We start from the raw sequence: 22,151 nt of genomic DNA, 5'->3' as shown, positions 1-22,151 counted from the left end.
TTGAGTGTTTGCATCCCTGCAGCTATTTTAGTTACACAGTGAATATCTCAACAAAAGACAAAAGTGTATATTTGATGTCCAATGAAAAATAAGAATAAAGAGATTCTTATTTTTCTTTTTTTTGCCTCGCTCATTGTTGCTATGTCCAAGTTACTCAGGTGTGACGTGCTGATCAAAGGCGAGCGAGGGCCTCTCGGAGTGCAGCGGGCCGTATTGTGAGCAACCGTGGTGGAAAATAAACAGAGCTCAAAAATGTACGGAATGTGATTGGAGCTGTCACCTAAAGCGTGAGGAAAGGGGCTTCCAAAGCCCAAGCGCTGCTGGAAGGCAAAACGACACACGGCACACTCAGGCAAATAGTTCAAACTAGGCTAGCTCAGTATTTTCGAAGAACAAATTATGGCCAACTTATTCCACTCCCCCTTACCTCATGGCTTTAGGTCTCCCAGTAGAATGTGGGAGTGAAAGAATAGATTTTTTTGTGTGTGTGTGTGATCGTCGGCCCTTTTAAAGATATAAAACTGATGTTTTATAACCCAGGAAAAGTGTGCTTATCTGAACTCCTCCTTGTCTCCTGAGACTTTCTAGTATGCTACACGTCAAGGCAAGTCAGGACCCCACTGGAAAAAAAAAGTTTGAATTTACATTTAACCTCTTAACTGCACAAAATATTGCAATGAGGCTTGGGCCTGATTTTTTTTAAAACCAAATGAGGTTTAAAAAAAAATGCCAACTCCGTCATACAGCATATATAGCTGCCATTAAGTATCAATCAGAGTCAACAGTCCAGCTTCCTGGTTAAACATTAACCCTCACTACAATTATCTACATTTTATGCAATATCCCTTGGCGGTTTTCCCCTATTGCTTATTTAAGGCTTTTTTTTTCTCTAAATTTGAGAAAACATCATAGTTTAGTTCTCTGAATTATGATCAACTCAATACACAATACACCTAGTATCATTTGGAGCCGAGAAAGAGATTTCCTCTAGTCCTTCCCTGGCTCCTACTATGAATCCTGTGTGGTGCCAAATCCCTGTTCAAGTATGTTTTCTCTGGCACTTCCAGTGGAACACATGTTTTACTGATAAGGAGTTCAGAAAGAGGTAAGTGGTTGTCAAGGCGTTAGAGTCTGAGAACAGGTGAACCTTTCCCTAAAATGGCATCTGACGGATGAACATGAACAAATGCTGCTTGCACGCTTGGTCCTCTTCATACATGGTGAGGTCATAGCCATGTGGCAAAGATCACGTGGGTTATCCAGACACTGATAATCTGTAATGAACTACATATGTCCTTGCTGAACATAAAAAAAATATTTGTTTCGTGTGGTCTGCTTGTTAAGACTAGGGGATGATTTGCGCCTCCATATTTTTAAGTGATCTAGTGACATTTTTTTTTTTTTTTTTTGAAATCCCAAATATAGAACCTACAGTCATCTTTGGCATTTTTTTTTTTAGCAGATTGGGCAGGTCAGAATTATAATTTACCTATGCAATCCTGAGCACCCTGTGAGAAAACGTTACACAGTGTTAAAGGGTCATCATGTCATCTAAAACAAACACGTGCGACAACACCTTCATGCTCAGACTGCCAACATTCTTGACATAGATGTGCCAGCTCTCACTCGCATGGCCCCGTTCCCGTAACATGTCTGTGAGCCATTCTTTGGCTTTGAGTTCAGCTGTTGAATCCCTTGCTCATTCTTTGCAGTGTCCTTTTCCCCCAGAGCAGCCCCTTAAATATTCAACCAACATTGGGAAGGCATGTGATTGTTGGGGGCTGGGCAGAATTATAAAATCGAACCCAATCCTGCAAATTTTTCATCTTGCAAACCAGGCAACTTCCAGATTTTGTACAAGGCTGTTTTTGCTCATCTATTAGAACGCACAAAGTTCCGAACAAAATGAGATCAGATTCAAGTCGTCAAGCCCTAGTCCTTATTTAATGACTTAACGAACGTATATGGCAATATTATTTGTGCTTCTAATGTATAGCTTCCTCTGTCTGCTTAAAGCATCATCATGGACCCCATACTCAGCTTTGTGTTCTTTGGCACCGCTCGGCTGCACATGCTGTATGTGTTGGTGTGATCATACGCATCGACCGCCCAAACGCACGCATAACTCTACTTCCTGGTTGAAGCCTGTTAATTAAATTGAGACTGCAGCGTTTGGCTGGTGAGTGACAGGATAAGTGCAAAAGCAGACATTGCAACTGACCAGTCGATCACATTTGCAGTCTTTTTTCCCTATATGGAATTTTGGTGACTCCATAGGTGGCACACAAATAGGCTATGAGGCATCATGCTGAAAATAAATAAATAGAAAGTCCACACTGTGTTTTGTGTCCACGCGTAGAATTGTCAGTTTATGGAAATGCCTGGGAATATTTGCCGACTCATAGGCATTATTTTTGAAATATTAATCGTTGCGGAGCTTTAAATATCTTCTGCAGCAGACGCACTTGTGGCAGGTTATTGTCCGTTTGACAGCTGTGACTTGTGTATTTGCATGTTGTAATAACTCTCCACAACAGTGCTCATACAGGTCCCGAAGCTGCAAAGTACTCCATCAAGACTTATTGAGCTGCAGGAAATGTTGGTTGCCCTAGAGGTACATTCCTGCTTGCTTTTTTTTTGTTTTGTTTTTTTACGCTGCAGATGTTACTCGAGTATTGTTTCAAATATTTCTTATGCTGACAGCCAACACTTACCTGAACTCACCTCATATCTGAGCCTGTGATGCATTGTAATTACTAAAGTTGTATTTTAAGTTGTGTTGAAGATTTCTAAATTTCATATCCAAATGTACCATGGTCAATCATACCAGTAAATATTTGTATGTAACGTTCCCGTTTGAAGGTCTTTGTCCTGTAAACATTTCATCGTCAACATACCTTCGAAGAAGAGAAGCAGCCTTTGGGCTACGACCGCTATGGGATAGGCCTGGTAAAGTCTCAGTGTCAGCTCAGGTACAGTGCTAAAGGTGAAAAGACGAGAAAGTTGATCCTCAAGTAACGCTGGCGACCTATAACTCACTTTTAAAATGAATGTGAACGTGCACGTGAGAGTTTGGTGACGTTATTTGTGATGATGTCATTTTTAGTGATTCTCATCTGACACAGCAGTTTTAGAAACAGGATGGGGATTAGTCACTGATTAACTAATCATTCAGACCATTTGTAATCTGTAATCGACTTGAAGTCATATTGCAGGTGGCGATTGTCGCGAGGTAACCGAAATACAATAAACAGCGTTCTCAGACCCGTTCCGCTACTAAACGATCAAACCTCGGCTCTTTGTGGGTTGCTATTTCCGACTACTGGATGCTGGACCCTTTTCGAGATGGGGATGTTTTCCTATCAAATATAAATCCGATCTTTTTTTTTTTTTTATTCTCTCCATACTCTGAGCTATTCGTTAGATACATTTGCAGGTGTTCTTAATATTGTGGATTTATCCAGTTGCAGTCACGTTGCAGTCATTTGGTTCAGCAGCTTCAGATGTTCGCTTTGTGTCTCGCTGCCCGCGTCCACGTGCTAAGGTCAGCTGTAACCCGAAAAGAGCCGCGGGACTATTTAACAGCACTCAGGTGGCTTCAAAAAAAAAAAAAAAGAGCTTTTGGCCTAAGGCTGACCTTTTATGGCTCGCTTACACAATTAGATCTCTAAGCCTGATGCTAGGTCATAGTGGGTGTACTGCAGGACACTGGGGGCGCATAATCTTCTAGAGATGGATGTCTCTAGCTTTGGCAATACCACCAATGAAGCAAAGTTAAGGGTCCACAAGGTCTCTGGCTGGCTTCATGACATCCATTAGCAGCTTGTGTATCAAGCAGATGAGCCCATGATTAACTTTGAGGGGAAAGATTAATGGAACAATGTTATCATTAGGATCAACGGTATCTGCCATTGTTAGTCGTATCAACGCTGTAAAAGATGGGAGATGACACCTTTGCGTTCCACAATAGCAGGACTTTTTTTTTTACTGTAACATTCATTACAAAGTGGTTATTCTGGGAGTTATTAAAAGCTGTCCTGGAAATATTGAACTAAGCCTAATTTACAGTAAAAAAAAAAGGAAAACTGTTTCTCGTCAATTAGTGTGTAGTCAAACATGGCAGATCGCCAGCCTGCTTTGACTCTGATGTCATCCAACATGTCTCTGACCTCGACTCGCAGCCAACGATATGGCCGCCAGATGAGTTTTTTTTTTGTTTTGTTTTTTCTCTCTCGACCGTGTAACATCACTGTGCGCAGTCACCGTACAAGGAAATATTTGTGTTATTTTCCAATTTCTTTTTTTCTCTCTAAGTGATTCCCTGCAATATAGATGGGAACTGAGTGTTTGTTGCTTTAGCATTGTGTCCCAGTGCTCCTCGTTTCCCTCGACTTTTTTCCTTCCAACGTCACCCGCCCCCCCCCCCCCAATGTTCTTCCTGCCTTCTGCCTATTCACATTTCCTGTTGTGCTCAATAAATGACACGACAATAGCTCTCCACTTAGAAACACCGTCACTGGCAAATACCTAAATGTTTGGCCGCATTAAAAATGTCTTTCAGTTGTTTCCAACACGACAAGACAGAAGAAATGAGTGTCAGGCGTTAAATTTCACACCAATGCCCCAGGATTACAGAATTCCCTTTGCACCTAAGTGTCATCCCAACCCCGGTATGGCGTGGAGTCTATTTACCAAGGTGGAAAATACCGGGTCAACTTAATTTCTCCGTCTTTATCAGGACTCTTAGTACTGAGCAGTGATTTGACACTGGATGAACACGATCAGGTCATTTAAAGAAAATCTACATCAAAGCTTTGAACACCAATATGTGCCATGTGATTGGCTGGCAACCACTCTATGAATTGAGTGACATATGGATAATATTGCACTTTTTTATATACAATCGCAGTTACTGTTGAAAATGCTAGACTGGGTTAGGGTTAGGGTTAAAGTAAAGTGTGCATGCCGACAATATTAATCCTTATCGAACGATAGTTACAGTGTGTCATCGGACATTAACCGTGTATTGGGAAGGCGATAATACCAACTGAGTGACAACAATTCTGGTTTGAAAGGGATTTGTTAAGTAAGATGCATGCTATTTAGGTTATGTATATACTGTAATCTAGAGAATCAATTTAGATTAGGGGCTCAGGATTAGAAAGTAGGTTCAATCCGTCTTTGTTATTTAAATTAGGTCACTCATATCTGCTATTATTTACGTTATCAACTGAAAAGAAGGGAAAGCCACAGCATGTATATGTGGATATGTGATATGAAGTCCTCCATGAAGGGAACGCTGATTCAACAGCGAGATCCTGTGGTCCCACTTTGCTCGTTGAGGGGGAGATGCAGGAGAGAGGGGGGGGGGGGGGCTCCAGAACAAACACACAACCGGCTTTGCAGGTTCACAAAACAAACACAACCTACATTGTTATCTGGAGTCCCTGCTGGCTGATGGTTTTAGAGAAACAAGCCCACCCCCCCTCCACACCTACAGCACACTGTACATGTGTAGATTGTGGTTTCTTCAAATACAGATTTTCCCATTGGAAATCCCTCATCATAAAACTTTTAACAACTCAACAGACAATTCCTAAACTGTTAAAATGTGTTTGCCACTTTTTTAGAATGGGTCCAGTAAAAGCAATCCGGTATTAAACCAATTCACTTGAGTGTAAAATCAGAATTTAAGCTACTAAACACATTTTAAATTGCAATATTTGAAGTAAATGTGGCACAAATAAAAGCAAAACAACCTCCCCGGGTACAATATTTGTAAATGTTTTGCATAGTGTTTGGAAGCAGTTATTTGAGTGACAGCTGGCAGTTGGGGAAATGGGCAAGATCTAACGTCTTCTAACCGTTCCTTCACGCAAAGGCAAACCGGGTGGAATAGTTTGGATTTCAAAACGCCAATGGGCGCCTTTAAATGTGACAAGTAGTTGTGACCGCGCCTGCACGAGCCACGCCGGCAGCAGCTGTGCACGCAGCGCACAGAAAACACACACAGCCCACAACAAACGCACAAATATTTAGGCAAAGTGTTTCTCTTTTATGGTTGTTGATGATGTGATCTGCAGCAGCACGTCCATCAACTCACGCTAGACGTGACACCTGCAAAACAACAACTACCAGGACAGCTGTTTCCTGTGTGGAACACGGATGGCGGGAAACCCAACAATGACGTTTGATCAATTTCCTTCACCTCAAAAGAATTCATTTCACTCTTTTGGACAAATCAATCTTTTCAGCCCTGCCTCCTTTCTTGTTTCCTTCCACCATCTTCTTAACTCAAAACCCGTCTGTCAGGTGAAACTTGTCTTTGCGGGTGTTGGCAGCATTATGTACTTCGTTTGACTCATTTTAACTTTAAAAAAAAAAAATTGCACATTTAAATCTGAAGTCCACATTGTCCCGCTTTTCAGGTTTTACAATTCCCACCGGATTAGATTGCATCTTTTTGGTGTCTTCTTTCTGTTGCCACGACTGCTTTTCACGTCAGTGTGCGTGTTAAATGTGCAAATAACTCACAAACACTCTGTGTGTGTGTGTGTGTGTGTGTGTGTATGTATGTGTGTGTGTGTGTGTGTGTGTGTGTGTGTGTGTGTGTGTGTGTGTGTGTGTGTGTGTGTGTGTGTGTGCGGCCCTCCACTAGCCCTCCCTACACACATTCCTTCCTACCTTCACAGGAAAGACAAAGGGGAAACAAAAAGGCCACTTCCTGGACTTGGAGCCAGCAATCTGCACAATAGAGCAGGAAGTGAGTGGCAACTGTAAGCAAGTGCGCCAGTGTGAAGGAAAGATAGCTGACAGCTTGTCTAATTTAAAAGGTTTAAAAATCACAATTATTTTCCATTGCGTCTTAAGTAGAATCGTTTTTTTTTTTTTTTTTTTCTACGGTTGCACAATGCGAAAGAGACGTGGCCTTATCATGGAAGTTTTAGCGGTATGGTTTGAATAATTTTCGTATTTACACAGAACATCTGACAGAAAACAAACACGAGTATGAAGATTTGCCTCGTCCTCCCTCGCCGGACATTTGCGGACGTTGCAATGCTGATTTACTTCAAAGTGAATTGCCTCGCCCTCTTTTTCCTGTCTCAGATCCCTTCCTTTATTTGTATTGTCTGCCTTGTTTCCCATTGCTCAATCAATATATCTCACCTCTAGCGAGCTTTCTGCTCCCCGTTTCCTGCCCCCCACCCCCTTTTTAACCACCATCATATCGTCTCACTGAACTTCAAAAGAATTTCAAACGTCTCCCCCATGCTGCCGCAGTCAGGTTCCACGCCAAGGCCAGGTACCCTCGGGGAATGCCGAGCCGTGTGGAAGTACTCTGCGGCGTATCTGACAAAAGTAAGAGTGGAAAAAGTAAAGGCCTTTTTTTTTTTTTTTAATCGTTGAGGTCATAACATTGTGGAATGCATTCGCTGCCTTGTTTGGTTGGGATGAAGAAAATAAGATGTGAGAGGCTATAATCTGAGAATGACTATATGGTCTTTTTTGGGAATTTTTTTTGGCTTGATCCATCCTATTTTTAGAGGAGCCTCCTACTTTTGAAGAAACTCTTGGAAAGGATCTGCCAGAAAAAGTCAACGATGTGAAAGGCAGACATTAAAAGCTATATAAGATAAACTAAGCTACTGGATTGCTTATTTCCCTTCAGGTATGATTTTATCCCAGATTTTACCATTTAATGAGACGCTTCCATTTGCAGATTTTTCTACTTGGATTTGGCTCTACTCACACTACACATAATTGTTAGCAACACTGGCTAAAATAAGTGGAATGCATCGTTTCATGTCTTGACAGCGTGTGGTGTGGTCATGAAAAAGACAGAGTGGCAATTTCTTTTTCGGTCAAAGCTTTTTGTTGAATGTAATTTAAGGAATTTAAATACATGCCTCTATTCCATCATTCCATCCAATTCAATCTTTACAACTGCACTGTGCCATATGAATGGAAAACTTGAATGTTTCTTTCTTGGAATTGATTTGATTTAACAATTTTTTCAAAGGTACTAATGAGTGAACGTTGTCTCTATACTATACTCAATTACACAACTCCCACGTTTAAATCTTTATGTACAGTCAGTCGAGAATGTGTTAATTAGCAGCTAATGCGGTTAGCCAACGCTAATCTGCATACCCGACAAATCCTGTGCAGCTCTGCTTACCTTTTTGCTTTGAGACAAAAGTAGGGGTGTGGCAGTTTCTACATGATAGTGCAAAAATAGTTCCGATAGTGCCGTGTGAACTATGGATCTTGATTTTTAACCCAGTCTAAAAGCTTGGATCATGGTTTGGATTTGGTTAATATGTCAACTAAATCTGAACGTCACGCCTGCCTACTCACACAAACACATTTGTGGTGGGTGACTGGCTCAGTTTAAAACGTTCACCCCTTAAGTGGATTCACCACGCTGTCCGTGTGGTGATGTTAAGCTTTTTTGGTGTGTTTTGTGCAAAGAAAATTCAGACTCCCCCTTCAATCTGCGATCCCTCGCTATAGCCAAGGTGTTTATATGCAAGGCACTTAATGGCTAAGCCTATGTTAGGCCAGTGGAAAAGATCCACATTCATATGTTAATGACTTCGCAAAGGAGACAATAAATCTGTCCGTAGCCTCTAAAACCCGACAGAGCTTTGAGGAGTGCCCACGGGGCGGCTCGTATCTCATACACCAGGAACTGTGTGTAGCTTGCCACAACGTTCCTCTTTTGAGTAGATGTTTGTTTTTATCAATAACACAAGCGGTCACATAGTCGGTCAAAAGAGCTGCATTGATCTGTGTCTTATCAATCAAAGTCTTATTCTGCAAAATCAAAAGAATCTTTATTTAATATTGTTTCCCCGGATTTGAAGTCTTTTAGTCATTCATCATGATCCTGAATTTGTTTTTTTTTTTGCTCCTGACATAATCTGACATCTGTGCAGGCATCAGACATGCATGTGAGCGTGTCATTTGGTGTCATGTGCTTACAGTATCAAATGTGTGCGTTGCTATTTCTTAATTATGACCCCCCCCCCCGACTCTTTTGCAAACCAGTGTGCAGCTGCCTCGTCTAATGACTCATTATTCACACTGTCTGTCTGCACACAAGCCTGGGGGGGGGGGGGACTGGGAGGGATTTTTTGTGGTTGTGTGTGTGTGCATAATGTGATGAGCAAGTTATGTATTAGCAAATTGGTAATGGAGGGTTCGTTAAGTCTCCTAATTTGTTGCCGCCACTTAATTATAAAGGATGCCACCGAGTGGTTTGAACCATTGACGTATGCTGACTTTAGAGGAGTCCTTTGTAAGAGTATGCGACAAAAGTAAAAAACGAATATGGCCTTATAATCATATCATCCCTTATGTCAACTTATTTTTCTCCATCCTCTTCAGATGTTGGTCGTCATCATCAATCGACCTGATTTCCCCGTAGATGTTGCACCCATCTTTCCTCTCCCAAACTTTTCAGTCGTCATTCAAAATCATTTCAGCTATTTCAAAGATCTTAAGAGTCATATTGGATTTATCCTTGAGGTTAAACCACATCTGGTGGATTTAAATGGATTTTGTAAAATTGTCAAATGTGTCTAATGACACTGGGCATGTTTTGCAATGGTGGCTATTTAGTGTCTAATCGTGTTTAAGTTTTAAGACATTTAGTCGCGGAAGACGCGGGAGGATATCCGCTGTGTTTTTCTGTTTTAGAGTGTGTGCACTAGGTCGGACTCATTATTCTGCTTACTATAGCAATAATTGAGCCCAATTATATCAAGCTCTTCGTAGGAACGTAATGCCAAAGGGTGAATAGGCAAGTCATTTCAGGCATGAAATACACACACCCACACACACACACACACACACACACACACACACACACACACACACACACACACACACACACACACACACACACAAAGGGTGACATACCAGCTGGGGCTGCACCTCCTACAACATTAACCCCTCATGACTGGACTATAATTTAGTCTTAGACTCCCATGGTCCTTTGTCAGGAAAAGAACCATGGGGCATGATGGTTTAAAATATACATGAAAAATGAGATTTTAGGTGATTTGATCATTTTGTGAATGCATAAAAAGACCAGCCATGTGTCAGACGTGCAAACCACAAGTTAATGAAGCCCACACTATCAAATTAAAACCAACTAAACAAATCATTTAATATGTATTATCGTAATACGATTAGTAATATTTATGCATTTTGGGTTAAGCAACAAGGGGGATTTTTTTTCTGAAACAAATCAAGTTCATGTGTCATGTCTAAGTTCACCTGCACAAGCACGTTGTTTTCCGGTGTGTGGTTCGAATTGGCATGTGTTAAAAGGGGGGGGGGGTGTTCAGGGGTCTGCTTTGACACCCTAATCCTAAAGCCTTGCCAAGCTTTGTATTGGAGAGGGAGGGATGGAAAGTGTTTGAGTAAAAAAAAAAAAAAAAGGGGGGGGAGCAGTTGCAATTAAGGAAGGGAGAGTGAGAGAGATGGGTTTCATTCAGACAACAGCAAAGGAAACAAAGGGATGCTGAAGGGTCTGACTTATGACAGGGGCACCTCCTTTGACTTTGCCTGTTAGCAGGTTTGCCTTTGCTGTTTATTCTCCTCTTCCCTCCCTCTTTCTGTGTTTGCGATGAATCCTTTGCTTCCTCCTTAACACGTGAGTCATTCAGCTTGTGCATGTCTATATTCGTCACCGACTTAGCCGGCCGGCAGCTGCTCTCTTATTGATTTTATCATCTTGACATGTGGTTGCATCGCTAGTGCGGATCTCCCTTCTGTCAATCGTTTACGTCCAGCTCAGCATTTTTTTTTTTTTTTTCCGTGACCATAAAGCAGTCCAAGTGTGAGAAGAACGTTTAACTTTTCTCACCATGCAAAATTTAAAATAGGTCAACTCCAATGTTTGACTTATCAATCAGATGCATGTTTGCATCAAATCAACATTTGAATTGTTGGTGGAGTTCATGCGGTGACAGCTGAACACATCTGTCTTTGTTGGCACACATGTCCGTTTTGTTCACTCTTCTGTCTAAATATGAGACGCTGATTTTTCTGAGCGCAAAAGAGCAGGCAGCCTTGCATGCTGCCCTGGCAGCTGTGTTGGCAGATTGAGAGTCAGCCTTGCACAAGAACTGACTCTGTGGATGGGCTTCAATGTAATCTCAGGTTTAAAAAAAAAAAAAAAGTCACTGTTCTCGAGCAAACCGTGTATCAATGTTTAAAACAACTTGTCATAGCTGCAAAGGGATCACAAACTCCGAATGATCTTTAAATTTCACTTCACAGGCGACGTCCTAAAACCTTTTCCATACAATGTCTGGATGAAGTATTTTCACATTCCCAGACTTTACTATTCGTCCAGGAGGGACACACGTTAGCAATGGATTCACGTGGTGGATTTTTATGCAGTTCTTTGCGAGCACACTTTTTTTTTTTCTATCACACTCGAATATAACTGGCCATGTGACGTGGCTGTCATTGTGAATGACTGGATTGAGAAGAGCTTTGGATACTGGACTGAAAAAAAGCTCCATCCGTGCTGATGAAAAGTAATTCGCCCAAAATGTCGTCAGTCACTTTGACTCGATAGCTATTCGTCAATACGACAAAGTGGAGGATAGTGACTCTCTTGCTGCCATTCTTTACAGAGCACTTGGGGGAAATTAAGATTGAATACCGGGCCAGAGGAATGTTTACGGTAACAACTTCAGAAGAGCGCCAGACCAAACTGCTTTTGGTCTCCCAGAATATAAAATGCATCGTCTCTGTGCTCAGTTGTAGCTGAGCCAAAAATGTGGACATGACATCACCCCACTCCTGCTATTTTTCTTTCCCATTGAAAGACCCTTTTGAATATGTTTAAACAAAGACTGTCTGAAGAAAAACATTACAATTAGGTTGTGTGGACAGGAAAGTGGACAGGAGATGTCAGAAACACAGAGGATGGTCACATGACTGTGTTTTTGATAAACAAAAAGACCCACTCATGATTTTCTAAAACTCCCTCTAACTTTACCGCCACTGAGCTCAATGACATCATAAAGCCGACAGTCGGCATGAAGGGAGCAAGGAGGTCAAGCGAAGGTTTTCCTCCCATATTGACTGCAGAGTGTCCCTCAAAATCTTCTAATTTGATGAAGGTGTTAAGCACTAAACTCAGATGAGATGGCCTACTATGATTGGATGTTAAAATAAGTCAGTCGGTTTCAACATTGGTCCCATTGACACACTTGAACTAAACCATTTACTCTGAATTGTGATTCAGGCAAAGGGTCAATCGAAAGACTTAGCTGTTTGTTCCCGGCTCAAAAGATTAGCTTCCACTGAGACATAACTTCATGGATCAGGATGCCCTCGGCGTGGACGCTCCACGAGCTACAATTAGAGGGGGAAAAACATTCCCGTTGTGTGCTTGACGAGACGTCACGCCGCCCCTGGTATGCACATACACATGAACCCGTGTGCACGGACACACGCAGATAGAGACGCGTGACGACAGAAGAGTCAGTGTTGGGTCAGGAGGCGCAGCCGATGGAGAGCTGGGTATTGTTAGACATTAAACAGTGCAGCCATTCAGCTGTCAGGGGTGACTCAGAAGAAGTGTGACAACAACAACACCTGCCTCCACACTACCGCATTGTTGCGCTCTATGCTCGAGTGCCCGAGCATCGGGAAAAAATATCAACACAACGCTATTCTCGGTAAACTCGGCAATTAAAAACCGTTCGGTATCGACTTCCTGCTGTCGTAAAATATTCGAGGTAATAAGTTCCTTTCGTCAAATATATTGCTGGGTCATCGTGCTCGGATAAGACGGGACAGAAAAGGAAAGTTCTGATGCAGAAAACAAATCCAGTCATAGACTATAGTTTGAGATTCTGATGCTGCTTTGCAAATCCATACATCCTTAAGCCAATCCATTCATTCCATCTGTCCATCTGCTGGAGCCTATCCTAGCAGTTAGTAGGCGGCGGAACACCCTGAACCGGTTGCCAGCCGATCGCAGGACACACAGAGACAACATCCGCAACAATCAATCGCACTCGCATTCACACCTAGGGGCAATTTGGAGTGCTCAATCGGCCTACCATGCATGTTTTTTGGAAAGTGGAAGGAAACCGTAGAAAACTCACGTAGGCACGGGGAGAACATGCAAACTCCACACAGGGAGGGCCGGAGGTGGAATCGAACCCGCACCCACTGAATTGTGAGGTGGACGTGATAACCAGTGCCCCACCAGTGCCCCACCAGTGCCCCACCAGTGCCCCACCAGTGCCCCACCAGTGCCCCACCAGTGCCCCACCAGTGCCCCACCAGTGCCCCACCAATGCCGCTGGCTCCTTAAGCCCAATTTTAAAATCGAATCTCTTGTAATGTGCAGGTGGCCCAGAGTCGAGCACCAAAAACAACAACAACACACACTTGCACAAAGGGCTCATCTAAGCTAATGACTCATCTCTCTGCCCCTCTTCTCTCCCCACCCCTCGCTTGTTCATCTCTGTGCAGGGGACATCACTCAGAAGGGCTACGAGAAGAAAAGAAGCAAACTGTTGGCACCGTACATCCCGCAGATCCAAGGTAAGAATATTTGTTATTTTAAAATTCAACTGCTCATCTTTGCTCGTAGGATGCTCATTCATGAGTGTCCTGGAATGTCCTCAGATGATCTTGAACCTAATGCGCTAAATGCATTTCGGGTTGTTTAGCAGATTGAGTGAATGTGTGTCAGACTATTGCTTAGTGTTTTAGCGTGGGAGTTATATTGCTGTCTAAAAGTTGCTGACGGCATGGAGCTTAATGATCCTTACTAAGCTGATATAACGGAAAGGCCAGCCGGGCAGCCTGATGGCTGTCAATGAATCGCATCCGCATACTGGATGCGCTTAATAGGTTCATTTTCATATTACCGTCATTTCCAGAGCTCAAATGAATGTAAGTCGCACCCACTAAATTTAAATAAGAAAAATAATTGATTTTTTTTTTTTTATATCCACCGGATGAACGGTTCCCTTATTTAGTTTTCCCTCCCCACACACACACAGGTGTAGATCCCGCTTTGCAGATAGACAGCCGGATCCAGGCCTCCTCCCAGGCTGTTCTACCCGCGTCCAAACACAACAAATCTCGAGCAGCCAACACTCGAGATGAACGCTTCCGCTCTGGTAATCGCATCGTCATATTTTGTATGAGAGTTTTAAATTCCTACTTGAGCTTTGTAAGAGTGCGCCTAAGCCGTGTACCTTTTTTTTTTTTTACTTTATTCAATGGCCTAGATCTGCACACAGAAGCCGTCCAAGCAGCTTTGGCCAAATACAAAGAAAGGAAGATGCCAATGCCGTCCAAGAGACGATCCGTGCTAGTCCAGTCCTCCGTTGAGGCGTGCACTCCGCCAGGTCAGACTTTTGGATCTATATTTAGCGTGTTGTGGTTTGCCAATCTTGAACAATCATATATTTACACTACCGATTCCCTCACTACCCACTAAACACGATAGTGTAGGATGCTAACATTCCCTAATCTGAGATTCTATTGCCCAAAAAAAAAAAAGGGGCATTCTGTTTGATGACTGTATCTATTGTTTGGGATTATAAAGGACCTTGTTGTTACAAGCGTGTTCCCAGCAGGCCTTCCCACATGTTGCATACTTGGATGACATTGTTAGCATTGTCTCAGAATGTCAACATTTTACCTATTTTCTGGAACAGTTTGATGTCAGGCAAGTTGAAATTCGACAAAGCACTTTTAAACCCCACAAGTGGTGTAATCATGATGTTGACTTCATTAAGTCTGTATAGGAAAGGTAGTGCTTTATATCAAATTTGCGCCAGATATCGCCATCTTTTTGTGACAAATGTGTAAAGTTGCCGTCTTAATCACTGTTACATAGTACATTGCGGTAATTAGCAGATCAGCCAAGTCATTAATGTATAGCTCATTAAGCATTGCCTGGCAATTATATCCTGCTGTTTTTATCTGTCGAGTACAAGCGACTTAATGAGAGCTTTGGTGTCAAACTAAATGAAAGTGCAACTAGCATAGAGACAGAAAGTGTTGCAAGCACACAAGTCATCCACAAATGGCTCCTACCCCACCCCACCCATGTTGCTGTCCTCTTAGCATGACACCACGCTCCTCTGACCTGTCCAACACAGACACCTCCTCTGCGTCGGAAGACGAAGGCTCTCTGCGGCGAAAGGGACGTCTGGCCAATTCCACTCCCAATCAAAGCCACAGCCACCCGGCCGTCGAGCACTGGTTTAACCGGGTCATCCAGGGTTCGTCCACGTCATCTTCCGCTTCGTCCACCTCGTCTCACCCGGGAGTGAGGTCTGTCGCCGCCAGCGCCAACGCTAACAGCGGCGCTCTCAACGCCAATACCAAAGCTACTGTGCTGGCTGATCTTATGTCACACACACACCTAGGTGAGAGATCCTTTTGTCATTTATCAAGGTTACGAATGATCTCGGTCTCCACTTGTCGTATCAGGCTGGCTGATTAAGACATCTGAGAGCAATTTGAAAAAAAAAAAAAATTTAAATGCGCATGTCTCCTTTAAGGGATAGGTCAGGTATATTTGGTGCGGTATGTCAGCACACTTCTCATTGTTTTGCATTTGCTGAATCCAGCAGAAACATTCAATTATCTCCAGCCAATCAGATTTGTTTCTATGTGTCCCAGATAGAAAGCACGACTTGCTTTTGTCACACACAGCCACTTAACAAGGAAAGACCAAGAACGTCAATTACGTCTTTGGACTAAGTAGTAATCTTTGTCTTACATCTTTCTTTCATTCAGTCATGTAAAAAAAGACTTTGGGCTACTCTATTGTCAAAGCGACTCTATTCGCATCATCTGTTCATTTTTAGGGGTGACATGTTGCCGCTGAAATTATTTTCATCTTTATTTTTACAGGATAGCAAGTAAATGCTCAAGTAAAATAGCTGTCCCTCATTCCAAAATCGAGACTCTAATTTTGTGATTGGCTGTTGACCAGTCCAGCTTGTCCAGCAAGACGTATAGCTGACCAGTCCTTTCAATCGATCCCCTTCTACCACAGATAACCACATAGCTCCCCCAGACGTGACGGGCCTCTCGGAGCGCTCCTCACTTCATGCGGAGCATTCCCACGTTGCCTCGGTGCGAGGCGTATCTCGTGGCTACAACCACCACACCAGCATCATGGAGACAGCAGATGGTGAGTGTCCTACATGCATGCACGCACCCCGTTACATGGTTTCTTCCGGTTTGCCCCCCCCCCCCCCCTGCTGTTTGTCCCTCTGTTTTCCCCTCTTTAGTCAGTCTTCATTTCAGTCTGGCGCAAGCTGTCGGCTGACCCTCTTTGTGTTGCTATGGTAACACCTGTCCTCCTTTGCCCCCTGGAAATAACACTCCCAATTCCTAATGGCTGTTTTGTGATACGCAGTTGTTCTTCTCATCATTATAATGGTCACTCTTCTTTTCGATTCTTGAGTCTCAAATATGTGATGAGTCTGCGGTGTTATCGAGGAGTTATTTCGGAGAATTTTGACTTTTGGGCCAACTACGATCTAGATTTCTCTGGTCACCAAAGCAGAAAGCAATCAAACCCCGAATGAAACAATAACAAAAGTCAATTTTGTTATCGTTGTCTAATTCATTCAGAATTTTGTAAATTGTGCGGGATTGTTTGTTGATTCATGGTGTGTCAAAGCAGCTGAGTGAAACCGCTGTGGAGTTTCTGTCTCAGCTTGGTGCAATGTCGACATTTGCGAAGGATTATGTTCATTGACGTCCTCATTTGTTTTCCCTCCAGGCTGTGAATGGAGAGGTGAGGGATCCTTCAGTGTGATGAATGGTATTTATTATCGCTACGGTTACTTCAGAGCTTTGGCATCAGTTGTGCATGTGACTACTGTCAGGTGTCGCACTCCCCCCCCCACCCCACCCCAAAAAAAAAGGGAATTCACTCCTTCAATCCATCTGTGTTGATGTTGTTTGTGTTGTTGATGGTCTTGCCGACAAGACGAATGCGTTTGAAGTTGCGGCGTTGGAAATCGATTCCTACTTAAATTATGAACTGTACATTCTTGGTGTGGAAAAGCCATTCACACCAATGTGAATCAACTCGATGCATGTCTGTATTAGCATGGATAATTGTTGTTGTCTTTTTTGAACCATCTCAATGTTTAAACAAGGGTTAGGCCAACAGGACACATTTTGTTTAGATAGGGAAACGTGTGCAACAATACAGTAGATGGATTAACTATTTGTGTGAAGTGGTTTTTTTTTTTACATTATTATGATCAACCTCGATTAAAAAATATTCTTGACATCAGATGTGAGCTTTGCACATTCTGGCATAATGTACCTGATATATAAATGAACACATTTTAATGTACCCGATATATAAATGAACACATTTTCAAAAATAACATTATTAACATTAAAAAACATTATTATAGCATTATTATAAGAATAACAAATAATTGACTTGATAAAAAAACACGATATCCGGAAGAAATGAGCTTTCTAACAACTTCAATTGATCATGTCGGAATCCCAAAATATTGCAAAACCGAGTGATGACCTCTAATGCACGGGGGACCTTTTGGTTGTTTGAAAAAGGTGGCGAACACTAATATGTTAATTTGCATCATTTGCAAGTCCTCATCTCCTTCGAATATATCAAAGCTTTTGAGTGGATGGCACTCGGGGGGCCATCAGATGTTGTCGTCTGTGTCTAATTGGCCCATCGGGTGCCGCACTGCCCTTCGCATGCCCCCGTCCCGATGTGTGTGCGAGCCTCGATCTGAACAGACCGAGGCTGTCTGAGCCGCCGGCCTTATTATAGAACATAAACGCATCCGGCAAGCTGTGTGCAGCTGTGCCCTCTGTCTCCTGTGGCCGGAATGTCTGACACTTGTCCCTCCCTAGCCTAGAATGGACTCCCATGGACAAAACCGAGCTCGGGAAGTCCACGCAGGCTGACTTGTTTAGTTAGGGCTCGGTTCCGATCGGTAAAACCGTCTGTGTCGTGAAATGTAGGTACAACTTTATGTGAAGTGAGCATATACACTTAATGAGAGGCCTCACGTCTCGGAGGCTGGTGAAGAGACAGACGTGTTGCTAGGCAACCTGATTAGTCATGGTGGAAGGGTTATTTAAGAGTTTGCTGAGCTAAAATACTGACTTAGGAGATCTATCTGCTGTTTTGTTGTTTGATTGAGTGACAGTTGGTTACGCTGACCTTGTGTGTTCTCCTCTCACTTCTCCTCATTACGAATCTGGTTACATATCTTCCTAATCCTTTTTGGTCATTTTTAACCGCTGTGTATTATCTCCGTTTGTCATCCACGTCTCTTTCGATGTCTTTGTTATGCTTGTTTTTTTTTGTTTTTTTTGTTTATGTACTTGAACCCTATTTCTCACCATCCCATCCTTTTCGGCAATGCCTTTGTGTAGGTGTTCCAGTCAACAGCCGCGTCTCCTCCAAAATCCAACAGCTTCTCAACACACTGAAAAGACCGAAGCGACCGCCTTTGCGCGAATTTTTCGTGGATGACTTTGAGGAGCTCATGGATGGTGAGTTACTCCGAAACGCCAGTCCATGCACGGGGAACAGTGGCTTCAACCCTGTCCGGGATTTACGCTCCACTGTGTGCTATTCTTCTCGTTGCTGAACCGAGCCCTTTTCCACACCTCCTAAATAAACGGTCCAAGCACACTTTTAGATAGGTGATTGTTTTTCTTTGTTGTTTCCTCCCTCCTGTGGATCAGAGACCACCAGGTGTGCTCAGGGAGTGGTAAGGCAGAGCTGGACCGCAGAAACACAGACCCACATTGTGGACCAGTCTTTTTTTTTTTCTCTTCAAATTCCTTCATTCCTTACCAGCCCATCGTGGCTTTTGGGTGGTACTCTTGCCAGGCTGAGTAAACACTGTGCAAATGAAAACGCAGCAGGATTAGTAACACACCAGCAGGTCATTGTAAAGTTCTCCTAACTCTGCCAGAGTGGAGCGAGCATCTACAGACTACGTGGTGTGTGTATGCGGAGAGTCCTTTTCCTGACTCGAGTGTTTTAACTGGATAGCGCACAAATGAGATGGAATTCCAAAGCAGAAGTTGGGCAGGCAAAAAAAAACAAAAAACTGTTAGGAACACAATATACGACTTTAATCCCCTAGCCTTTTCTCAATCCCCACTATCTGGCCATCAAAGAGTCCCTCTTTTCTTACTTGTGAGCCTCCCTCTGCAAAAGATGTATAAATCACTGATTTAACACTACCTTGTAAAACATTCCAGCTGAATGGCTCCTCAGGGGTGACGCTGGGAATACTGCGGCACTGCAGTACTGTTGCCACCATGCGGCTGTGGCTATAAGAGACATGGATTCCATCCATCCATCCATCCATCCATCCATCCATCCATCCATCCATCCATCCATCCATCCATCCATCCGTTCATGTCATTTTCTTCTGTGTGTATTTAGTTCAGCAACCCAATCCAAACCAGCCAAAGCCAGAAGGCCAACTCATGCGTCCCCTTGAGGGAGATCCTCTCGGAGTGGCCACCAACTGGCCTCCCTCGTTGACAGCAGCCTTGCAACGATGGGGGACCACTCAACCCAAGAGCCCTTGTCTGACAGCACTTGATAACGCTGGCAAGCCTGTCTACACTCTCACCTATGGTAGGTTAAATACACGCCAAGACGTTTGAGAAGAAATACTTGAATACAGTAATTGTGTTGCCACTGCAGGTAAATTATGGACCCGGAGTCAGAAATTGGCCTACACACTTCTCAACAAGTTAAGCACCAGGAATGAACCTTTGCTTATGCCTGGAGATAGGGTACGTCTCAAAACATGTTTCTTGGCTGATCATTTTCTTTTCCAATCAAACCAGCCGTGCCCGTAAAACCTAAATATGTACAGAGTTATGATATTTGGCACACCACAGGGCCTAACCCTTTGACCGTCCCCCTGGATCTGTTTCATCCATCCATCCATCCATCCATCCACAGGTTGCACTTGTATTCCCCAACAATGACCCCGTCATGTTCATGGTGGCGTTCTACGGCTGTCTGCTGGCAGAGCTGGTCCCCGTACCCATTGAAGTGCCGCTAACCAGAAAGGTAATGGCTGGCGATGCACTTATTGATTTTGTTTTCGTTTGGATATTTACCAATCCAAAGAGTAAAGCGGGCTCGGACATCCGCCGTGCTAACTCGTATCGACGGGATTGTCGTGCTCAAAAAATCCTATTTGGTAAGCCTTCTTAAAAGTTGAATGAAAGCACTGTCTTAAGACGAGCGTAAAAAAAAATGCTTGAAGCGAAGCGATATGCCCTGACGCAATAACTCTCCAATATAAAGAAATATAAGGGAAAGAATAATCACACATATCTCGCCCTGACGAGATATCGGTTAGATTTGAGTTTTTGTAGTGTGCCCGATTAGCCGCCGCTCCTCTGCTTTAGTCCCCAATTAAAATTTTCTTGTTGCTGTAAATCACATTTGACTGTGTGTCTCCACTTTTTTTTTTTTTTCTGTCCTACAGGATGCTGGAAGTCAACAAATTGGCTTTCTGCTTGGCAGCTGCGGGGTGACTTTGGCTCTTACCACTGACGCTTGTCAGAAAGGTTTACCCAAAGCACAAACTGGGGAGGTAGCCACATTCAAAGGTAAATCCTTCTTTCAATTTCACCGTGGCATGATTTGGGCTTCCAAGCCATTTTACTCGTCTGCCCCTTTAGGCTGGCCCCGGTTGCTGTGGTTTGTGACTGACGGAAAACACGTCGTGAAGCCTCCCAAGGACTGGCATCCGACAATACGTGAAGCAAGCAATGACATAGCCTACATCGAAGTGAGGGCGTTGACATTTTGTAGCTTAAGATCAACTATGTATATTTACTGTAACTTGCATGACATACACACATGTACTGAAACACACATGGAAATTTAATAATCCCCATCTAGCATGGGAGCGTGAGGTGCCAATGCGATACTTTGAATGACGACCGCCGTGGTGGTTTTTTTTCTTCTGTTTTTATTCCTCGTGCAGTATAAAACCAGCAAGGAGGGAAGCACCATGGGGATCACAGTGAGCCATTCAGCCATGCTTGCTCACTGTCACGCTCTCACACAGGCTTGCGCTTACACTGAAGGTGAGTGACCACGTCAACACACACACACACACACACAGAAGTTCTTTTGGATTTCTCAGTTGCCACTATGATTTGTTTGCATGGATTTGGTCTTTTACAAACGTTCGACTATCATGAACCTTTTCATCCTCTGTGCTTTTCCGAGTTTTGCAATGTTTACCAATTTAATACGAAATGAGTCTTTGTTTACATGAAACTAAAAATGTCCCGTTGTGATTCACAGCTGAGACCGTAACTAACGTGCTGGACTTCAAGAGAGAAGCGGGTTTATGGCATGGGGTTCTTACCGTGAGTTCTTTAAAACCTCTTTTTAATAGCCTGCTTGGACAATATATTTGAAAGTGACATATTGCTTGATTATTTCCAACCTTCCCTTCTCATTGCAGAGCGTCATGAATCGGATGCATGTAATCAGCATTCCTTACTCGCTAATGAAAGTCAACCCTCTGTCGTGGATACAAAAGGTTCACACGTACAAAGGTGAGGGTCGTATGTGAGCCATCTTGAGATGAAGTTAGTTTGATTTGTGTGTGTGTGTGTGTGTGTGTGTGTGTGTGTGTGTGTGTGTGTGTGTGTGTGTGTGTGTGTGTGTGTGTGTGTGTGTGTGTGTGTGTGTTTGTTTGTCCATTGCCCAGCGCGGGTGGCTGTGGTGAAATCGAGAGACATGCATTGGTCTCTGCTAGCTCAAAGAGACCAGCGAGACATCAGCTTGAGCTCGCTGCGCATGCTGATTGTTGCCGATGGAGCCAACCCATGTGAGTCTGTTGCTGCAAAAAAAAATCATAATAAATGAACAGCACAAGATCACTTGTTTGTCCTCATGTTGGTACTGTACATGCTGACTCCATGCCACTCTTCAGGGTCAATATCTTCCTGCGATGCCTTTCTCAACGTGTTCCAGGCACGTGGGCTGCGACCTGAGGTGATCTGTCCATGTGCCAGCTCTTCAGAAGCCATGACTGTCGCCATCCGGAGGTCAGATGATGTTACTGCAGCTTTTTTGT

At 43.3% G+C, this 22,151-nt stretch overlaps 1 protein-coding gene across 3 annotated transcripts in view; it reads left to right on the top strand.

Moving 5' to 3' along the window:
* dip2a (DIP2 acetate--CoA ligase A) overlaps positions 1-22,151 on the top strand; it is a 38,220-nt gene that overhangs the window by 5,444 nt on the left and 10,625 nt on the right. For all 3 annotated transcript variants that reach the window (XM_085921252.1, XM_085921251.1, XM_085921253.1), the window contains exons 2-17: positions 13,513-13,584; positions 14,049-14,168; positions 14,280-14,399; positions 15,159-15,428; positions 16,064-16,201; positions 18,448-18,567; positions 19,475-19,672; positions 19,742-19,833; positions 20,006-20,116; positions 20,541-20,664; positions 20,737-20,846; positions 21,045-21,147; positions 21,371-21,435; positions 21,534-21,627; positions 21,783-21,902; positions 22,008-22,122. In XM_085921252.1, coding sequence (XP_085777378.1) covers positions 13,513-13,584; positions 14,049-14,168; positions 14,280-14,399; positions 15,159-15,428; positions 16,064-16,201; positions 18,448-18,567; positions 19,475-19,672; positions 19,742-19,833; positions 20,006-20,116; positions 20,541-20,664; positions 20,737-20,846; positions 21,045-21,147; positions 21,371-21,435; positions 21,534-21,627; positions 21,783-21,902; positions 22,008-22,122 — 1,972 coding nt within the window. The remainder of the gene's footprint in view (positions 1-13,512; positions 13,585-14,048; positions 14,169-14,279; positions 14,400-15,158; positions 15,429-16,063; positions 16,202-18,447; positions 18,568-19,474; positions 19,673-19,741; positions 19,834-20,005; positions 20,117-20,540; positions 20,665-20,736; positions 20,847-21,044; positions 21,148-21,370; positions 21,436-21,533; positions 21,628-21,782; positions 21,903-22,007; positions 22,123-22,151) is intronic.

This window comes from Syngnathus leptorhynchus, chromosome 9 (assembly GCF_054491065.1).
Source record: "Syngnathus leptorhynchus isolate UIUO chromosome 9, UIUO_Slep, whole genome shotgun sequence".
Classification (NCBI taxonomy): Eukaryota; Metazoa; Chordata; class Actinopteri; order Syngnathiformes; family Syngnathidae; genus Syngnathus; species Syngnathus leptorhynchus.
The sequence above is the reverse complement of the archived record's forward strand: the minus strand, read 5'-3'. Positions and strand labels throughout refer to the sequence as shown.